The 20,647-nt window shown below is 47.2% G+C and overlaps 1 protein-coding gene, 2 long non-coding RNA genes and 2 pseudogenes across 4 annotated transcripts; 2 read left to right on the plus strand and 3 right to left on the minus strand.

Annotated features, from left to right (window-relative positions):
• LOC116587519 overlaps window positions 1-20,647 on the plus strand; it is a 592,489-nt pseudogene that overhangs the window by 235,444 nt on the left and 336,398 nt on the right.
• LOC116587538 lies at window positions 7,301-7,965 on the minus strand (annotated as a pseudogene).
• On the plus strand, window positions 10,394-12,745 carry LOC116587557. Its single transcript, XR_004284518.1, has 3 exons — window positions 10,394-10,471; window positions 11,597-11,716; window positions 12,321-12,745. It is a non-coding gene; the product is annotated as an uncharacterized LOC116587557 (long non-coding RNA).
• Window positions 12,207-13,187, minus strand: LOC116587564. Its single transcript, XR_004284524.1, has 2 exons — window positions 12,987-13,187; window positions 12,207-12,717 (listed from the first exon to the last, which is right to left on the minus strand). It is a non-coding gene; the product is annotated as an uncharacterized LOC116587564 (long non-coding RNA).
• On the minus strand, window positions 16,030-19,464 carry LOC116587522 (DLA class I histocompatibility antigen, A9/A9 alpha chain-like). 2 transcript variants are annotated; one of them, XM_032338123.1, is made up of 8 exons: window positions 19,332-19,464; window positions 18,800-19,069; window positions 18,332-18,607; window positions 17,455-17,730; window positions 17,231-17,335; window positions 16,763-16,795; window positions 16,579-16,626; window positions 16,030-16,449 (listed from the first exon to the last, which is right to left on the minus strand). In XM_032338123.1, the coding sequence occupies exons 1-8, from the start codon at window positions 19,402-19,404 to the stop codon at window positions 16,445-16,447; spliced, it is 1,086 nt and encodes a 361-aa protein (XP_032194014.1). In that variant the 5' UTR covers window positions 19,405-19,464; the 3' UTR covers window positions 16,030-16,444. The 2 variants fall into 2 exon arrangements, with proteins under 2 accessions (XP_032194014.1, XP_032194015.1); XM_032338124.1 differs by having other exon boundaries at window positions 18,800-18,957; window positions 19,332-19,433.

Genomic DNA, 20,647 nt, shown 5'->3' on the forward strand with positions numbered 1-20,647 from the left:
GAACAAACCCTGGAACCCAGCCCTGCTGGAACTTGGACAGAAGGTAGTGCACACACACGTACGCACGTGCATCTTCTGTGGATGTAACATGTTCCTGGGGACGATCATGGAACAGGCTAGGCTGTGCAGCCAGGAGCACACCTGCAGTGGCCGGTCCAGCTGCATCTCACACGGGAACCCTGGCCTCTGCCACAGGCACAGAGATCACTGCTCACACCGCTGACTCGGTTGGGTCGGGACATGGACCACTATGGCCACTCATGGACCTGGGGGACACCTGCCACTCACGCCCCCTGTCACATGCACAGTGGCAGCATCTCTCTATCCCTGGGTTGTGAGTTGGGTCCAGCGTGTGCTCCCCTGTCTGGTGGAGCCTCATGCTGGGTCTCGTGGAAGGATGTGGGGGAAACAAGTCTTCCTCTGCTCTGGAGGAAGGCGGTTTCTTCCAAAGCCCTGACCGCAGAATTCTCATGTCGGAAGGCCGCTGGGGTGCTGGCAGCGAGGGATGGAGAGAGAACAACTAAGTGTCATTCTCGGAGCACAGATCTGAGGCTGCAGCTCAACCTGGTGCTCCGTAGGTGCTCAGGTTTGGCCGAGGGAACAAATGGGTAATAAATGACAGCTGTTGTCTCATTCCCCTGACACTACGTGATTAGTCCCAGCTGTCGTCCACTGCAGTTCTCACTCACAAACACGGGCAGTGGTGAGGTGGGCTGGTGGCCTGATGGCTCGGGGCAGATTTGCCCTCCTTCGTTCTTGCAAGGACGAGAAACCCCAAGTCTGCAAGACGTGAGTGGTCTGTGTGCACCGACGTGTCGTGTGACTGTATCTATTTCCCTGTGTGTGGCGATGTTCTGGGCAGAAACTCTCTAGCATCTGTCAGCGTTTATGTGACCGCTGCCCAACATGAACAACAGTGCCAGGGACATGGGAACCTGAGAGCTAAAGTCGTGGTGGGTTAAGTGTGACGTTCTCGGTGGTGTGTGGCTTCCGTGACTCCATACTGGGTCTGGTATGGAGTCTCCTTCCTCAACCGGACCTGAATAGCTGGTCGCAGGCAGATGGACATGATAGACAAGCTTCCATTCTGCTTATCCTTTGCTCCTGGACAAGATGAGATGCAGGTTACTCGCTTGCTCTAACTCTCAATTTCTCTTTGTGGGGCGGAGAGGGTTTCTTTCCCCAACTGACCAGCTCTCTGATTCCCTGTCATCACCTGGGTGTCCTCCGATTTGTTCACTTCACACCTGACCCTGTCGACCTGGGTGAGCATGGGAGGCACAGGTGTGAGGACTCATCCTGCAAGTTGCCCTCGGCTCACGGGCAAGTCTCAACTCTCAGGTTCCCATGTCCCTGGCACTGTTGTTTAAGTTGTCTACAAAGTTGGGGGACATTCAATAGTTTGTTAGAAGGATTCCTGGGTCTCAGGAGAACTCCATGCTGACTTATGGTTTATTATAAGGACACACAGGAGCAGCCAGATGAAGAGGCTCAGGAGTGTGGGAGCGTGCAGGTCCTGGTGCCGGAGCCTCTGTCCCTGTTGAAATGTGCCCCCCCTCAGAGCACGTGGACATGTTCGCCATTTCAGAATCTCTGTGAACCGCACTGTAGATCAGTCTTCATGGTAGCTTCATGACATAGGCACACTTGATTTAGTCACTGGCTGTTGGGGACTGAGGTCAGCCCCCAGAGCCTCTCCACAGAGGTCAGGAAGTGACACTGGTGGCTCCAACTCTCTAGTCATAGCTTGGTCCTCCTGGTCATCAGCCCCAACCTGAACTGTCTAAGACCCTCGGCCAAGTCATCTCATTAGCATACCAGTGACACTCTTATCACTCAGGAGATCCCAAGGGCTGGGGAGTTGGGTGCCAGGAACTGGGGACTAAGACCACATATTTTTGTTATCCCATAGCCACTCTGTGGTCTTTGACCACTGATCCCTTGTAGCAATAGGTCCTGAACTGCGGAGATGCTGGCCCAGTACTCCTGTCCTATCCGGTCATTAACAGTCAGCCCATCTTCCTACTGGAGGACAGTGTCTCCCAGGCCCACTCGGGTCTGCTGAGTCCATTCAGTGTTGCCAGGTTCCAGAAGCAGGAATGGTCTCACAGAACACGGCTTTTTCTCTCAGGTGTCTGGGATGATGGGGCTAAGAGTGTCATCTCTTGCTCACACTTCTTCTGAGGCGCTAATGTACTATGGATTTCCCTCATGACATAGCGAATGTATCCCCCCACCCTTTACCCTCAGTTACTATTTCTACTTCTCTGCATTTATACCTCACTTTCTGCCATTGGAAGGGACATCATGTGTGGCTGCTGTGCTAGTCTGCACTGCGGGCAGCAACACAAGTCTGACAAGCCCCCCTCCCCCCCAGTCCACTCCCAGTCATAGAGGGGAGGGAAACACAGGGACAGAACTGGCGGGTAAGGGACCACCAGGGGATGTAGCTGTGCTCGCCGTCAGCCTCAACTTTGCTGGGTGGGGTGAAGGCAGAGCCCTCCCCTTCAAGCCCTTAGGAATTCCCACATAGGGTTTAACAAAGTTCTTACGGTGTCTTAGGATCCTTCCCGTTCCTTGCATTCACACTTGCATCCCTGTCCTGAGACTCTGCATCAGGTAGGATGGAGAATGTTGAAGTGAACCATAGTTATACCGAGGTCCTCTCCCTTGGGAAGGACTGTAGAGTCACACTGGCACCTGTCCCCTCCCCCTTCTCAGATCCCCCAGGAAAAAGTGTGTGGTGCGGACCATCCGGTAGCCCCACTCACGCTGGGTGGGAGTGCACACTTGTGAAGGGGTGTAAACCAGCACTTCATGCCTCCATGGCCCGACACCCCTTTTCCACAATGTTTCTGCTGCCTGTTCCCATTCTCCATGAAGCTGTTACTCTGTCAGCATGTGTGTATGCCCCATTGTGGGATGTTGGGATGTTATGGTTTGTCATGTGTTTGTGGTGTGAGGAAATGTGACTGAGCATTCTTCGCTGGTTCAGTACTTTTATTCCACAAGTGCACCAAGAGCCATGTACAAGAATGTCTCAGCAGTACTGTGTATCGTTCCCGCGATGCAAAACAACATAGATGCGTATGACAGGAAAATACATACATAAGTTGTAGCTTATTCGTACAACGGGATACTGTGCATCCCTGAAGAAGACTGGACCGTGGCTACACCCTACAGCATAGAGGAATCTTACAGACATGGCGCTGAGAGAAAGAAGCCGCCCACAGGAGTATGACCCTTTGTATGTGAAGTTGAAGACCAGGACAATTTACAATGTCAGAAGTTGAAGAGTGGTTACCTTTTGTGGTGATGTATTGACTGGGGATCTCTGCGAAGCTCAGCGTGTTCTCCATCTTGCTCTGGGGGTAGTGCGTGGAGGTGTGCACGTGTAAAATCTCCTGAGCTATTCTCATAGGAACAGTCCTCTCTATGCATTTTATTTTTTTAGATTTTTAATTGGAGCAAAGCTATGCTCTGTTTTTTGCTTGTTTGTTTTAATAGGACTCTGACCATTTGCATATACCGCTGAATGAGCAAAGTCCAATCCAGAATATGCATTCCTGTCAAGGCCCTTTTGTCGCCCTTTGGGGTTACCATTATGGCTCTTACGTGCCAGCTACATTCAAGGCTTCCCTGCCAGGGGTCGGCCTCCTAGCTCTCTGTGGTGTTTCGTTGGCAGCCAGAGCAGTTCTGTTTGAACCACAGAGGATGTCAGTGGACTATAGAGTTTCTGCCTTTACCTGCATTCCCAGAGCCCCCTCTGTCCCCATATTTCCCTGACCTACATGATACTCCAAGAGAGGACACCAGGAAACACACTCATCTGTCCCAATCCACTTCCAAACTCAGAAGGTGGTTCTTGTGGGGCGCCTGGGTGGCTCAGTGGGTTGGAGCCTCTGCCTTCGGCTCAGGTCATGATCCCAGGGTCCTGGGATCGAGCCCCACATTGGGCTCTCTGCTCAGCAGGGAGCCTGCTTTCTCCTCTCTCTCTCTGCCTGCCTCTCTGCCTACTGGTGATCTCTGTCAAAGAAATAAATAAAATCTTTAAAAAAAAAAAAAAAGAAGGTGGTTCTTGCGATAGGCATCAACATGTCCTCCTTTGATGCACACCTCAAATTCCCGTAATGAGCAAGGGCCCAGCCCCGCTGTGGCTATTTGTTTAATAGATCATGTTTCCATTGCCCTTCTGCCTGACCATGTGGCCTGGCTGTTGGCCACTGGCCATGAGTTGGTAATTCCAAAACACAGGGGCTTTTCCCATTGTTCCATTTCTTCGCTGCTGTGCATCAACATAAACGTTAAAACTACCCTATGATCAAAAGACAAAATAATGCTGATACAGCCATGGGGTTTTGGATAATGTTCGAAAAACACTCTAATGGAGAGGACAGTGCCTGGAAGAATTCCATTAAAAAATGATAGCAGTTAAAAAATACACACTTCTTAGAAAACAGTATGACATTAGGGCACCTGGGTTGCTCAGTGGGTTAAGCCTCTGCCTTTGGCTCAGGTCCTGATCTCATGGTCCTGGGATTGATCCCCGCACCGGACTGTCTGTTCAGCAGGGAGCCTGCTTCCAACTCTCTCTGCCTGCCTCTCTGCCTACTTGTGATTTCTGTCTGTCAAAAAAATAAATTTTAAAAAACAGTATGACAAAATTAGTAGCACATCCTATATAGTCTTCTGTAACCTTGACTTTTTTTTTCTCTTTTATGCTTTCTATGAAAAGCTGATTTTATTGATTCAATTTATTATGCACAGAAAAAAGTTATGCTATAAAACCAATACTAGTAATCCTCATATGGATAGTATATATTTCTTTTTTTTAATTTTTATTTATTTATTTATTTTAAAAGATTTTATTTATTTATTTGACAGACAGAGATCACAAGTAGGCAGAGAGGCAGGCAGAGAGAGAGAGAGAGGGAAGCAGGCTCCCTGCTGAGCAGAGAGCCCGATGCGGGACTGGATCCCAGGACCCTGAGTTCATGACCTGAGCCGAAGGCAGCGGCTCAACCCACTGAGCCACCCAGGCGCCCTATATTTCTTTTTTTAATTAAATTAATTTATTTATTTTCAGAAAAACAGTATTCATTATTTTTGCACCACACCCAGTGCTCCATGCAATCCGTGCCCTCTATAATACCCACCACCTGTTATCCCAACCTCCCACCCCACCGCCACTTCAAACCCCTCAGTTGTTTTTCAGAGTCCATAGTCTCTCATGATTCACCACCCCTCCCAATTTACCCCAACTCCCTTCTCCTCTCTAAGACCCCTTGTCCTCCATGATATTTGTTATGCTCCACAAATAAGTGAAACCATATGATAATTGACTCTCTCTGCTTGACTTCTTTCACTCAGCATAATCTTTTCCAGTCCCGTCCATGTTGCTACAAAAGTTGGGTATTCATCCTTTCTGATGGAGGCATAATATTCCATAGTGTATATGGGCCACATCTTCCTTATCCATCCGTCTGTTGAAGGGCATCTTGTTTCTTTCCACAGTTTGGCGACCATGGCCATTGCTGCTATAAACATTGGGGTACAGATGGCCTTTCTTTTCACGACATCTGTATCTTTGGGGTAAATACCCAGGAGTTCAATGGCAGGGTCATAGGGAAGTTCTATTTTTAATTTCTTGAGGAATCTCCACACTGTCTCCAAAGAGGCTGCACCAACTTGCATTCCCACCAACAGTGGAAGAGGGTTCCCCTTTCTCCACATCCTCTCCAACACATGTTGTTTCCTGTTTTGTTAATTTTGGCCATTCTAACTGGTGTAAGGTGATATCTCAATGTGGTTTTAATTTGAATCTCCCTGAGGGCTAGTGATGATGAACATTTTTTGATGTGTCTGATAGCCATTTGTATGTCTTCATTGGAGAAGTGTCTGTTCATATCTTCTGCCCATTTTTTGATATGTTTGACTGTTTCGTGTGTGTTGAGTTTGAGGAGTTCATTATAGATCCTGGATATCAACCTTTTGTCTGTACTGTCATTTGCAAATATCTTCTCCCATTCCGTGGGTTGCCTCTTTGTTTTCTTGACTGTTTCCTTTGCTGTGCAGAAGCTTTTGATTTTGATGAAGTCCCAAAAGTTTATTTTGGCTTTTGTTTCCTTTGCCTTTGGAGACATATCTTGAAAGAAGTTGCTGTGGCTGATATCGAAGAGATTACTGCCTATGTTCTCCTCTAGAATTCTGATGGATTCCTCTCTCACGTTGAGGTCTTTTATCCATTTTGAGTTTGTCTTTGTGTACGGTGTAAGAAAATGGTCGAGTTTCATTCTTCTACTTATAGCTGTCCAGTTTTCCCAGCACCATTTATTGAAGAGACTGTCTTTTTTCCACTGTATATTTTTTCCTGTTTTGTTGAAGATTAATTGACCACAGAGTTGAGGGTCCATATCTGGGCTCTCTACTCTGTTCCACTGGTCTATGTGTCTGTTTTTATGCCAGTACCATGCTGTAATAAAGCTTGAAATCAGGTAACGTGATGCCCCCAGCTTTATTTTTGTTTTTCAACATTTCCTTAGTGATTCGGGGTCTCTTCTGATTCCATACAAATTTTAGGATTATTTGCTCTAGCTCTTTGAAGAATACCGGTGGAATTTTGATCAGAATGGCATTAAAAGTATAGATTGCTCTAGGCAGTATAGACATTTTAACAATGTTTATTCTTCCAATCCAAGAGCATGGAATGGTCTTCCATCTTTTTGTGTCTTCTTCAATTTCTTTCATGAGTGTTCTGTAGTTCCTCAAGTACAGATCCTTTACCTCTTTGGTTAGGTTTATTCCCAGGTATCTTATGGTTCTTGGTGCTATAGTAAATGGAATCGATTCTCTAATTTCCCTTTCTGTATTTTCATTGTTAGTGTATAAGAACACAGAAGTGAACAGTTCAGTGAGCTGACCTGCAGGCAGTGATGTTAACAGTTCTTCTGTACTTAAAGCTGTTTTTAAAAAATTAGTATTGGAATCCTTAATATAATGATTTTAATAAGCAGTGGCTTCACTTTCAGCTGGACTCGTAAGTTTCTGAATTCTTCTTTTTGTTGCAGGAACTCTCAGTTTTGCAAAACGTTGTTATGTATCTGTTGCTTTGAGTGTCCTTCTTTGTAAAGGAAGTCTGCTGTCAACTCATCCCCATTTTCTCTCTTGATCTTTCCTCTTTTTTTTTTAAGATTTTATTTATTTGAGAGAGAGAGAGGGAGAGAGACCACGTACAAGCAGAGGGAGAGGGAGAAACAGGCTCCCTCCCAAGCAGGGAACAAGACGTGGGGCTCGATCCCACACCCCTGAGATCATGACCTGAGCTGAAGGCAGACCCTTAACTTACTGAGCCACCCAAGCACCCTATCTCGATCTTTCTAATGACGTCCATTTGTAGTTGTCTTTCAACACTTTCTAGCAGAGAGCTCTCGCAGCTAGAATACAGCATCCATTCTCTTTACTGCATGTGTATCCTGGCATTGAATCAATAAAAACTATGGACTTCAAACCATCTCCTTTATGGGAATGTTTCCACAGGAAGAAATGGTAGTGCACTGAATCCTTGGGAATCCTCCTTGGCAAGTCTTTCAGTTCTGTCTTTGTTGTGTTGGCCAAAATTATCATTTCATCTCTTATATCTATTTCCAATTGCACATAGTTGAGCTGTCTGTCACTTAATGTTTCCAAGGCTTGAAAAGTTTCTCAAGAAATAGGAAATGCTACTTGTGGTGGTGTTTGAAGCTTCATGTCCACACCCATGTCAGATTAATTTTAATCTGTCGTGATTATTCCTTGGCTTTGGTCAATGGGGCAGGAGAAGATTGTGAAGGCAAGTGTTTTTTATATCCGTGTAATGATGCATCTTCCTTTACTGTTCCAAACACTTCATCTGTAATGTGGCCCCCTCCAAACTCCCTTTTCAGAGTTACACTTGTTCCTTCATACAACATTTTTTGATGATTACTAGATGTTCTGGAGAATAGGCAGTGAACATCCATTCATATCCCTGGGCATTCTGAGAGTGTAACCTGGACACTATGTAGTATGGCTGTCTGTCCTCCCGGAGGGGTAAACAAAGGAATCATGATCCTTATCCCAGGGATCAGAACGATGACTACATGATCCAATCACAAGTTTCTCATTTTTGGTATTTTTAGAACTCGATATTTTTCATTTCTCCTCTGGCAAAGGTATCTTTAACATCTTCCCTTGCTTGGAGGTGGGTCTGATGGGACGTGGCAGCCGCGGGCTCCCAGCTCTGGTGCCAAGTCTGTGCAGAAATATTTTGGCCCGAGTGGCACGAGTGTCACCCAGGTGCCAGGAGCTGCAGAGACAGCAGTTCCTGCTGAGGGTCAGGTGTCCTCCGTCAGAGGAGTCATGACATCTGTACCTTCAGCTTGAAACTTCCCCAGTGTGTTGTTCAGGGAGACGCTGCTTTGGGAAACATCCCCGGTGTTCTCCTTTACGTGTCAGTAAACCTTCCTTTTCCCATTCTTTGGTTTCATTGAGTCTTTTGCCTTGAACCCATCAAGAGGCGAACCCACTTTTCAGAAACAAAACTGCCAACCTGACAACCTCCCTTTTTAAATTTAATTTAACTTTATTTATTTATTTGAGAACAAAAGAGCACAAGCAAGGGGAGCACAGGCAGAGGGAGAGGGAGAAGCATTCTCCCCACAGAGCAGAGAGCCCATGAAGGCTAATTCCCAGGACCCTGGGACCATGATCCTGGGATCATGACCTGCGCCAAAGGCTATTAACTGACTGAACAGTCCAGGTGCTCCTCCAGCACAATGTGTAATAGAAGCCGTGAGTGAACATTTTGTTGAGATCTTTGTGTGTGTGTATGTTGTGTATGTGGGTGTGTGTGAGTCCACATTCATAAGAGATAATGAATGTGATATCCTTGATATCCTGTGATATCCCTGTCTGTTTTGGTGTCTGAATAATCTAGCCTCATAGAATGAGTTGGGTTCCCTCCTCTTTTTTGGGGGGAAGGGTTTGTAAAAGTTGTTATTAATTCTTTCAACATATGGTATAATTTGCAAGTGAAGCCATTTGGAAATAGGCTTTTACATGGAATAGTTTTTGACAGTTGACTCTATGTTCTACCTCATTATTTTTATAGGCACCTCCAGGTGGTCTATTTCTTCTTCAGTCAGATTTAGTCATTTGTGTCTTTCTGTGTTTTTGTCTATTTTATAGAAGCAAGTTGATATTTTGGCATATAATTGTCATCATAATCTCCCAATTCTCTTTGTTTCTGTGTGATCAACAACACTGTTATTTTATAGTATGGTTCAAATCTTCTTTATCTTCACTGATTTCTGCATAGTTGTCCTATCCAATATTGAAAGTGATATATTGAAGTTTAAGTATTATTTTCATATTGTCTGTTTCCTCAGTTTCTGTAAGTTTTGCTATAAGCAGTTGGGTGTTGAGTTATTAGGTGAATGTATGTTTAGAGTTGTTTCATCTTTCTGATGACTTGACCATTTTATCATTCCAAAATGATCCTGTTTATCTTACTAGCATTTTTACTTTTTATTTTTTTAAAAAAGATTTTCTTTATTTATTAGACAGAGACACAGTGAGAGAGGGAACACAAGCAGGGGGAGTGGGAGAGGGAGAAGGAGGCTTCCCGCTGAGAAGGGAGCTTGGTACAGGGACCATGACCTGAGCCAAAGGCAGACTCTTAAAAACTGAGTCACCCAGGCGCCCCCTTACTATAAAGTCCCTTTTGGCTAATGAGTGTATCCACTCTAGCTTTCTTATGGTTGTTTGAGGGATGTAGCTTTTTCCATCCCTTTGAGTTTAATCTGTTTTTTAACTGAGATCAAGTGCATCTACTGTAGACAGCATAGGTGGATCTTGTTTTGTGTTCAGGCCAACAATCTGCACTTTCATTGACTTATTTAAGCCACTCACTTGCAATGTTAATATTGACACTGTTGATTTATGTCACTGTCTTACTTTTTGCTTTTTGTTTTCCAAGCCTCCCTCATTTTGTTTTCCAAGCCTCCCTCTCTTTTTTTTTTTAAGATTTTATTTATTTATTTGACAGACCAAGATCACAAATAGACAGAAAGGCAGGCAGAGAGAGAGAGAAGGAAGCAGGCTCCCTGATGAGCAGAGACCCCGATGTGGGGCTCAATCCCAGGAGCCTGGGATCATGACCTGAGCTGAAGGCAGAGGCTTTAACCCACTGAGCCACCCAGGTGTCCCTCTCTCTCTCTTTTAAAAAAGATTTTATTTCTTTAAGAGAGGTGAGAAAGAGAGGGTTTACAGAAGCAGGGGAACAGCAGAGTGATGGGGAAAAGGGCAGCAAGGCTTCCCGCTGAACAGGGAGCCAGATGCTGGGCTTGATCCCAGGACTCTGGGATAATGACTGAGGAGAAGGCACATGCTTAAGCAGCTGAGCCACCCAGGTGCCCCTCCACTCATTCTTCTTTTACTGATAAATTCTTATTCAGTGCATAAACTGTAGTATATTTTATCATTTAATCATTAGCCTCTTCATTTTGTAGATATTTTCTTAAGAGGTGCTTTCGCTTTTGCCATGTTTTCTATATTTTAAATTTGGTAATTTTTTTCCTTATATCATATGCATAATATATATTCAAATAACATCTTTATATATTTATATCATATCCTGGTCCTGCTATATTGCATCTTATGGTTCCAATATTGAATTTTCATGAGCTTTTTACTACCCATTTTTTCTAAAGTTACTTAATCACTTTTTTTTTCCATTTTACCTTTACTTTTCTTCCTATGAGTTGCTTTTCTTCTCTGTGCAATTTTCTGTATAAGTTTGATGACACATAGGTTAAATAGAGATTTCTCTAGAGAAATTTGTTTCTTAAAATTTTGGGGGCATCACCAATCCAGGACAATTATAAACTAAGCTAACGACCTGAAGCTATTTTGGCCCAACAGCCAATGGGAAAGCAAATTTGAGCTACAAATCACAGACGGCTTAGTCCGTGTCTGCAAATTTTTGAAATAGTTGTTTGCTCACTTTTTCCCAACTGAAAACCAAATTTCCTTACAGTGTTCTTACACTTGATGATAGAACAGATTTGATTTGTGTCACTCTGTTCCAAGGATGTGAATCTTAGATTCCCAGATTTTCAGGGACGGCATGTTTCTCCTGCTGCTCACTTGAAGGAGCTCTGGGCATTGTCTCCTCTCTATGAAGCTCCTGAGCCTGAGAAACCAAGCTAAGATTTTCTAGATTTGAAAAATACTTACAGATGGGAACAACTATTCTCTGGGGCTTACGGCCCATATTTAAATTTTGGGTTAATTGATTTTTCTCTTGATTGTTCTGCACTTTGGGGTGATTTTACATTTTTTTCTATCATTTTCATTTTTAGGAGAAGAGGCAGTGTTATTTTTTTAAAAAATTATTCAAATTCAATTAGCCAACAGAGTACATCATTAGTTTCATACGTAGAGTTCAATAATTCATCAGTTACATATAACATCAGTGCTTATCACCTCACCTGGAGAGGCGGCAGCCCTAAACCTTAGTCTACTGTGTAGGTGGAAATGGAACCCTCAGTAAGTATTTTTCATTTCTGCTCTTTTTTAGGCACCTGAGTCAATGCTAGAGTGTAAGTCACCTAAATCAGTGCTGATCTGTGTCTCCTGTGAGCCAGCCCTGGCCTGGGAACTGTTACTCAGGCCACAGAAAAACACACAGAAGTTGGAAGTGAGTGTGAGCCATTAAGCTCTACCTTCTCCTGACTGAGACTGGTTATTTCCAAGCAACAATAAGCATGGGTATCACGTCATTGGATCTGCTAAAACACTGTGATTATAGCTGTTCGTGGACCAGAGATGAAGTAGGACAGTGTCTAAAAGGGAGTGGTTTTTCAGACCTTTGTGGAGGCCACATAAAATCTAATAGTATTATAGATACCCAGAAATATGTGCATGTATGAAGAAACATCATATGTCTGCGTGTATATGAGGATCATCTGAAGAGACACAGAACTGGGTTTTTAATCCCTGGAAGATACAAAGGCCAGAAGAAGATGTGTTGAGCAATTGATTCATGACCCAACAATGCTACTCCACTCATCTGTGAGTAGGGACTGGAGTGGACAAACCTGGCCCATAACAACCATCCAGGGAATAAGTTGAAAGATGCCATTTATGAGTCACTCCTCATCCAAGCAGACTTGAGTGTCTGCAGTGTCCAGATCAAGTTCTAGTCTCAGATCATGGCTCCAAATGTGGAAATCTGTCATTCTTTTCCATTCCTGAACCCCAAAGTCCATTCCCAGAACTTGTACCTCTCTTCCCACATATAGGAATGCCACACATCGACAATCTTGTTGGGGGCACAGACACCTCCATCCACAGAGAGGAGAACCCACTTTGCTAAACAGTCCAGGACTGGGACATGACATGAAGCTTCAACAGTCATGTGGCCACCTGCCAGACTCTGACTCTGGACATGTGACAGGCACACTGGGACAGCATCTGTGCATTAGGGACAGGGGGTCTGAGCAGTGTCACAGTCATGTCATTAAACTGTCAGGAGGCAGAGTGATAGCAGTCCCAGCTGCAGGGTCCAGTGGCCTCCCTCAGGGGAGTCAGTGGTGTCGATACCCAGGAGCAGGCGCTGACTGTCTGTGGGCCTCCATCCAGGGTCCAGTGTAGATTCTGCTCCCGACTATGTAGTCTCAAGCCTGTATTGTGGCTTTCCTGGAAATAAAGCAAGATCCCATATATTCTCTCTCTTCCCTAAGTCTCTCTGTAACTGTATGTATGTATCACAAGGAGTCAGAAACCCACATAGGGAAAAGTTTCCAAGAGCAAGATTTCAGACACTTTTTACCAACTTTATAGAGATATGATTGACATACACCATTGGGTGAGCTTAGGGGTACTACCTGTTGATTGATACATTTCTGTATTGCACAGTGATTACAACCATAACATTAGCTAACAGGTGCATCACGTCACATAATTACCATTTCCTTTTGTGTGATGCAGATATTTAAGATCTACACTCTCCATAACTCAGACGTTTTATGTTGAGCTGATAACTTCCTCAGTCTGCCACCTGGCTGTGCCCCACAGGAGAGAAAAAATGCATCTCCCAGCATGTCTTTCATTTTTCTTCCCACAAAAAGAGATCTGAAGATTTTATTTATTTATTTGAGACAGAAAGAGAGCGAGCGAGAGAGAGCATGTGCGAGAGAGGCAGGGAGGGGTAGAGGGAGAGAGAAGACATTTCAAGCAGACTCTGTACTGGGTGCAGTGCCCAACGTGGGCTAATTCTCATGACCCTGAGATCATGACCTGAGCTGAAACCAAGAGTGGGACACCCAGATGCCCTGCAAAAGCCATTTAAATGTGTCTGTAAGACCCCTTCCCACAATGAGGGCTCTCATCGATGACTTCAGTGCTTCTCTATCTGGTGGAGTCACAGGATTGCCTGTGGCAAATAGTTAGGCCTCTCTGCAGACCCACCACCTTAGAATGTTGCGTGTGGGCCCAGGAATCACTGACATGATAAGCCCTACTGGAGAGGCTGATGCACGGCTATGTGGGGATCCTGCTTCCTGTGCTCGCTACTCAGTGTGGGATCTGAAGACCAGCAGCAGCAACACCAACCTGTTATCAATGCTGTTATCAGCCCAGCATCTCATGCTCTACCCCAGACTGTCTAGATCTTTGTAGTCCAGGAAATTCCTGTGCACACTGAAGGCTGGGCCTGCCTGGTCTCTGTGCCTTCTAGACGCAGAACCGGACTGTGCAGTGCGCCCTGGGTGTGCGCTCTGATCAACCTGCTTAACCCTGAGGAGTCCAGGGTTTGGTCCTGTTCCTTTTTCTTCTATGGCCTTCAGCCTCTGGGGACCTCATCTCTGCTGAAGGCACTAAACATCATGTATATGCTGTCACCTCCCAAATCTATTTCTCCAATCCGGATATTTCTCCTCCCCTGCACTCTGTATCCAACTGCCAACCTCACTGCATTTCTAGTGCACGTCTTCATTCCACATGCCTAAATTGGATGCCTGTGATGCTGCTTCTTCTAATTACCTGCTTCCAGAATCTTCCCCATATCCAAGGAAGGCACTCCACATTTCTACTTGCAGTCTGAAATACTGGGTGCCCTCCTTGATTCCTCCTACTCACCACCCAGATTTGGTGGTTGGGAAATGCTGCAAAGTCCATCTGTGAATATCTAGCACCCAACCATTTCCTGTATCTTCCCTCCTCACACCCCAGACATACAGCCCACCTCCCCCTTCTGGGTCACAGCACTGGTTTCCTACATTGTCCCCACTGGTCACTCACGCTGCTCCTCTCGATTCTCACAAGAGCAATCTAAGCAGCAGTAAGAGCTGCTTAGAAAGTCAATCCCATTGATGTGCTCATTCTTGTAACTCCACTTCTCACTCAGAGAAAACTCAAAAGCCTTCTAATATCCTCAGACCTCCATGATGAAGGTCACCTTCTCAGTGAGGCTCCCCTGATCCCTGGAGTAAAGGAGCCATGGTCCCCGTTCCAGCACAGGTGCTCTCTGGGTCTCCTTCCTCACAGCTCCTGCCAACTTCCAACTTAAACACTTCCCTTATTACTGCGCTTACACAATACACAGTTCACCTCGGAATGACACTGGTTTGCACAGTGTGTGTGCACCTGTGTGTGAACTTTTTACAGTAAGTTCTGTCCATGCATTTCCTCATCTTTGTGATTTCTGACTAATTTTCGCAGCTTCATTCATTGTTAGAAGACTCTTTTCTACATGTAACATAAACATGTGTTAAGTGACTCTTCATGTTATCAGTGAGGCTTCCAGCAACAGTAGGCTATTAGTTCTTATGTTTTGAGGGAATCAAAAGCTATACTTGGATTTCTGACTGCACGAGGGGGTCACTGCCCCATCCCCACATTGTCAGAGGATCAAGTGTAGTCTGCCCCTTACACTAGAAATACTCTCCACAAGACCAGCACATTTTCCCTCTTTTAGTCTCACTGAGGTGCCCAGATGCAAACATAGCATGTCCTGTATGAGGCACATGACAGTTATCAGTTGAATGAATGAGCAGCTAGAGGACTCCTTCTTCTAGATGAGTCACAGGCACAGCTGTTCTGAGGCAGTTCCCACCCCACATGCACCCACCTTCTCATCCCTGCTGTCTCTCTCCCCCCACAGGGCTCCCCTCCCCTCCCTCTCTCTGCTTAGCCCCTCCCCCTACAACATCTCTCCTGCACAGCACAGCACAGCACAGCACAGCAGAGTTCTCTCTCCTGAAACACTGTACTCAGGATCTTTGGGTGCTTTTCTCCAACCACAAAAAGATCTACATTAGACTCTGCTTTATAGATCCATGAACTTGGATCCAAGCCAGCACTAGGATCATTGAACTAAGGGTAGGGGAGAGAAGGCAGAGCAGCTGGAGAGAGAGACATTAACTGATACTTATTAAGGCTGAGAAACTTTCAGATTCCTCCTCTATCTCCAGAATATTAAGAATAATCTAGAAACAGGTCTAGAGTGAGAGGAAGAGATGGGTGAATCTGAAAGTTCATCTCTCCGTACCACAGAGACTCCTGTGTGCCGAGGACAACCTAGGCCTGTGGGAGCATAGCCCAAAGCACACCTGCTGCTATAACTGACAGGGTGACCCAGGGAGAATGGGACAAGAACTGGTACACAAGAGCAAGAGCCGGCCTGATGCTCTAGAGAAACAATGAAAAAAGCCCACCCCGGAGTGCTATGACCCAATCCAGGCCCGAGGCGAGGCTGACCCAGTCACAGGAAGCTCTTGCTGCACAAGGTCCTGGTGACAGGTGATATCCAATCCCCGTGATCACAGCTCCTAGTGAGACAAGCTTCTGCTCAAGGGCCAAGGACACAGAGCTGCTGGACAAGTCACCCCTCAGCTGGGTGAGGAAGTCACCCCCATGATGCACTGAGCACACACTGGGCACAGGCCCCATCCCCGCTCGTCTCCTCACAGCCTTCTGCCCCCATCCTCAACAGACTCAGCACAGTAAACGCATGGTCTCAGCGGTTCCATTTATTTGATTTCTCAATTTCACAAATTTCCTCTTTTGTTACTTAATCAACCCCATATGGAAGAATCAGGAAACACAACTCATGTCTGGATTCTCATTTTCAATACAGAAGTAAGTCATTTGTACTCAGCCCAACATGAAATAAAGAAAGGGATGGAGATGGTCCAGCCCTGCCTCTGCTCGAACCGGAAAGCACATCAGAAAGGAGAATAAAATCAGAATAGGGAGGGGTCTGGTGGGCAGGGTGGGCAAATCTCCTCATGTCCTCACATATGCTCAAAGGAACACAGACACATTCTGACATCTTCTGCACAAAGAGAAGTCAGGGATTGCTGATGTCACCAAGTGGGGGTGTGAAGAAATCTTCCATCTCCTAGCCCCCCCAAGGCAACTGGTCTCACACTGTGAAAAAAAAATCATGTACACATTGAGGTCAGTCCCACAAGTGGGGACATCTCAGCAGCCCCCCTCATGAGCAAAGTGTCCCTAGTGCCCCAACCCTTCCCCACATCAGGGTCTCCAGGTTCTCACCTTTAGCAGCCGTGAGAGACACATCAGAGCCCTGGGCACTGTCATCACCTAGGGCAGAACAAACAGGACGTGGTCAGAGCCCACAGGAGAGGAGACTACAGGAGGAGCTATGGGGTGTGTGAGCTCCCCATGGGGTCCGGTCTGCACTATCCCAGGGTCTCAGGGATCACCCCTCCATACGTACGTGCAGCATGAGAGTAGCCTGGTTTTTTCTCTCCTGTGGGGGAAAAATATCATGTCAGAGGCCTGGGACAGGGCTGGGCTATGAGATCCTAGAGGAAGCTCCCAGTCCTGGTTGTAAATGAAGTTTCCAGAATTGTAACTAAACACCGAGGACACGACAGAAAACATGAAAAATGAGGTGAGGAGTCACTGGGTCACCGGACTTGCTGGCATTCTGTCCTCAGCAGGGACTTCCCTCTCTGTCCTGTGACTGCTGGGCATGAGGTCCCCATCATCAGAATTAACAAGATGAAAATGTGTCTTTCATTTTCACAAGTGTTTGCTACAGAGTGCGTGTTCGTGATCTGCTCCAGAGCAGGCAAGTCCATTTGTGAGGATGGTACTTCCCAGTAACAAGGCAGGACAGTCTGCTACCTAGGAGACCCCCAGAGGGACAAGAAACCTCAGATCTCCCCACTCCCTTCCTTACCTGAGCACTTCCTCCAGATCACAAATCCAAGCACTGCAATGACCACTAGGAGAGCCAGGAGACCCAGACCAGCAATGATCCACGTGATGAGTTTGGAAGGTGGCTCTGGAAATGGAGAGAAGGAGAGGGGTGCAGAGGTCTGGTAAGTGTCCTGGCTCTGCTGAAGTTCTCCAGAAGGCCTTCTGCTTTCCCTGTGAAGAGGCTCTACCCCAAACCCTCCTTACCCCATCTCAAGGTGACAGGCTTGGGCAGTCCCTCATGCTGCACGTGGCATGTGTATTTCTGCTCCTCTCCAGAAGGCACCACCACAGCCACCCACTTCTGGAAGGTTCCATCTCCTGCAGGCCTGGTCTCTACAAGCTCTGTGTCCTGGGTCAGGTCCTCTCCATCTCGCTGCCAGGTCAGGGTGATCTCCGCAGGGTAGAAGTCCAAGGCCCAGCACCTCAGGGTGACATCACGGTCAGAGATGGGGTGGTGGGTCACGTGTGTATTGGGGGGTTCTGAGGAAGAGAATCAGAAAATCCACACTTGGGTTTACCTTTATGGCCACTGAAACGACATTCATGTGACCATCCGGAGATGAACTGGGTATTGGTTCGGATGGAAGAAGCACAAAACCCAGTCACCAGCCTAGCCCTTGGGCTCTTCTAATCCTGGAAAGTTCTAGACTCAGGGAGAGAGTCCAGGATAGGAGGCTGTAGGTTTAAGGGAGAGTGTGCACTAATGGTCCTGAATTTGGCCGGGGTTGAATGACTCAAAACACCCAGTCAGACCTCCAAAGATGTTTGTATTGGAGAAAAAGGTCTTGAGAGGTTCTGTCATGGTTTCCAGGGTGGCTGCCAGGGTCAAAGGGAACCGCTGATGGGTTATTGTAGGGATGGTCTCCACCTGTCTCCTGGGAGAGACTGGATTCCTCGATTGTCCTTTAGAGAAAAGCGGCCCTCTGGCTGAGTCACTCTCTAGTAGGAACCTGAACACCCAGTCGGACCTCCCTCTCCCCACCCGTGGGAGGGCGGTGTTTCGACACTGAGTCCATTTTCCCTTCCTGAGAAGCCAGCCCCAGGGGAGGGGAGATCAGGGAGGCCCCGCGGCCCCTGGTACCTGCGCGCAGCAGCATCTCCTTCCCGTTCTCCAGGTACCTGCGGAGCCACTCCACGCACGTGCCCTCCAGGTAGTTCCTCCTGCGCTCTGCCTCACCGGCCGCCTCCCACTTGCGGCGGGTGATCTGCGCCGCCGCGTCCGCCGCGGTCCAGGAGCGCAGGTCCTCGTTCAGGGCGATGTAATCCGCACCGTCGTAGGCGAACTGACGGTACCCGCGCAGGAGGCGCCCGTCGGGCCCCACGTCACAGCCGTACATGCTCTGGATGGTGTGAGACCCTGGCCCCACCCGACAGGCAAGCGGTTAAGTCCAAACAGAAAGTAAAACCGCCTCAAAGTTCCCGCGGGTTCTTCCGGCTTAAGGATGCGGGACGGGGTGAGGGTGCGGGAAAGTCCCTCAGACTCGGGGGACACTGAGACCCAGATATCGGAGAATGGGGGTCGTGACCTGGACCCGGCCCTGTCGCTCACCGGCCTCGCTCTGGTTGTAGTAGCCCCGCAGGGTGTTCAGGTTCACTCGGTAAGTCTGTGCGGTGTCCTTGACCCTCCGCGTCTCCTGGTCCCAATACTCCGGCCCCTCCTGCTCCACCCACGGCGCCCGCGGCTCCATCCTCAGACTGGCAGAGTCGCTGTCGAACCGCACGAACTGCGTGTCGTCCACGTAGCCGACTTCCCAGTACCGGGGCTCCCCGCGGCCGGGCCGGGACACCGCGGTGTCGAAATACCTCAGGGAGTGGGAGCCTGCGGGCGCGGAGGGGCTGAGACCCCGCCCGACCCTCCTCCCGGCGCGGGGCCCGGGGCCCGGGTGGAGGTGGCCGGGAAGACAGGGGAAGGGGGCACCGAGAGGGGGAGAGCAGGGCGCAGGCGGGGAGGGACGGGGCAGCACAGGCCGGGACGGGGATGGGGGCAGCGGAGAGGCGCCTTCCCCGGGGTCCCGCGTCCTCGCCCGGCGGTCCCCTCGCTCCCGTCCCGCAGAGGCCCTTTCCTCCCGCCCCGCACTCACCCGCCCAGGTCTCGGTCACGGCCAGCGCCCCCCACAGCAGCAGGAGGAGGGTTCGGGGCATCACGACCTCCATCTTCAGAGTCTGAGGAGACGGTGAGTCTCAGCTGGGCTCGGAGGCGGCTGAGGAGACTTTATAACCCGAAATCGCGGCCGCTGATTGGCTTCGCCAGAAACCCGGCACCTAATGGGAGCGCCAGCTGGGGCTGTGTCATGAGTATCCAGGCAGGAGGAGGTGACACAGGTTGGGAGAGAGACAAGTGAAACCCAGAGAAATGGGGATTCCCCAACACTGGGCTTCCCCACCCCAGACACCGCCCTGGGGCCTGACAGGCGATCCAGGGACCTGACACTTTGCCCGGACACTCACCTACTGCACAGAGCGCTCTTTATCACACCGTCCCCCTGAGCCGTGGCAAACATTCTGTTCACAGGGTATCTACACAGTGTCACAGATGACTGAGGATCCCAAGGATCATTTTGTGTCTGTGGGTTATCTCTATCAGTAGTAGGAATTATCTATCACAGTAGGAATTAAACAGGTTTAAAAATTCATTAATTCATTTCGAATCATATTAATAGTCTATGGCATGAAAACATAAATATTGTTCTTATGTAAAATAACTATTTCTACAAATAAAAAGCTAGTGAGAAGAGTGATGTTCTTGCTTTTTACATTTTTGCAAGACCCTTTCTTGTCTGTCTCCTTAGAAGACCCCTGGATGTTCAGATTTGATTCTGCCTTTATTGTGTTGTTTTGGTTGATATGTATGAAAAAATTTACAATCTTACACAAATATGGGAGAAGAGTATGTTTCATAACCTCAGATAATTACGGCTATTCATCTTAGGTACTGTATTCAAATGACACAAGTTGTACTTTCTCTAAGGTTATTTGCAAAGTGGAACTTGAAAGAGTATCATTGACTCTGTCCTCTGATGCATTAAAATCCACAGGCCCATCTTGCACACTGAATGGATCTTGTACTAATGCATGATTTTTAAAAAAGTAATGTGTTGTTTAAGTTATGTATGTGTTCCAGTGTTGATGAGGTTAAAATTGAATTATCAAAAGTCATATTTGTTTTAATATTACCAGAGATCCCAATAGATCAGTAGTGGAAAGCTGTCAAGTTATTGGTACATCACAAGTTTTCCAAAATTCTGATTTTTCTCTTCAAACCTTACATTTTTGATGAAGGCAACAACAAGTACTCTCAGCTGTTGTATATGATTTGATTTTCATGAAAGGTTAACTTCATGTTCATTTTCCAGACACTGTCGGTCAGTTGTCCTAGTCTAAATAATCCAAGTTCTGT

The sequence above is a fragment of the Mustela erminea genome, chromosome 4 (genome assembly GCF_009829155.1).
Source record: "Mustela erminea isolate mMusErm1 chromosome 4, mMusErm1.Pri, whole genome shotgun sequence".
NCBI lineage: Eukaryota > Metazoa > Chordata > Mammalia > Carnivora > Mustelidae > Mustela > Mustela erminea.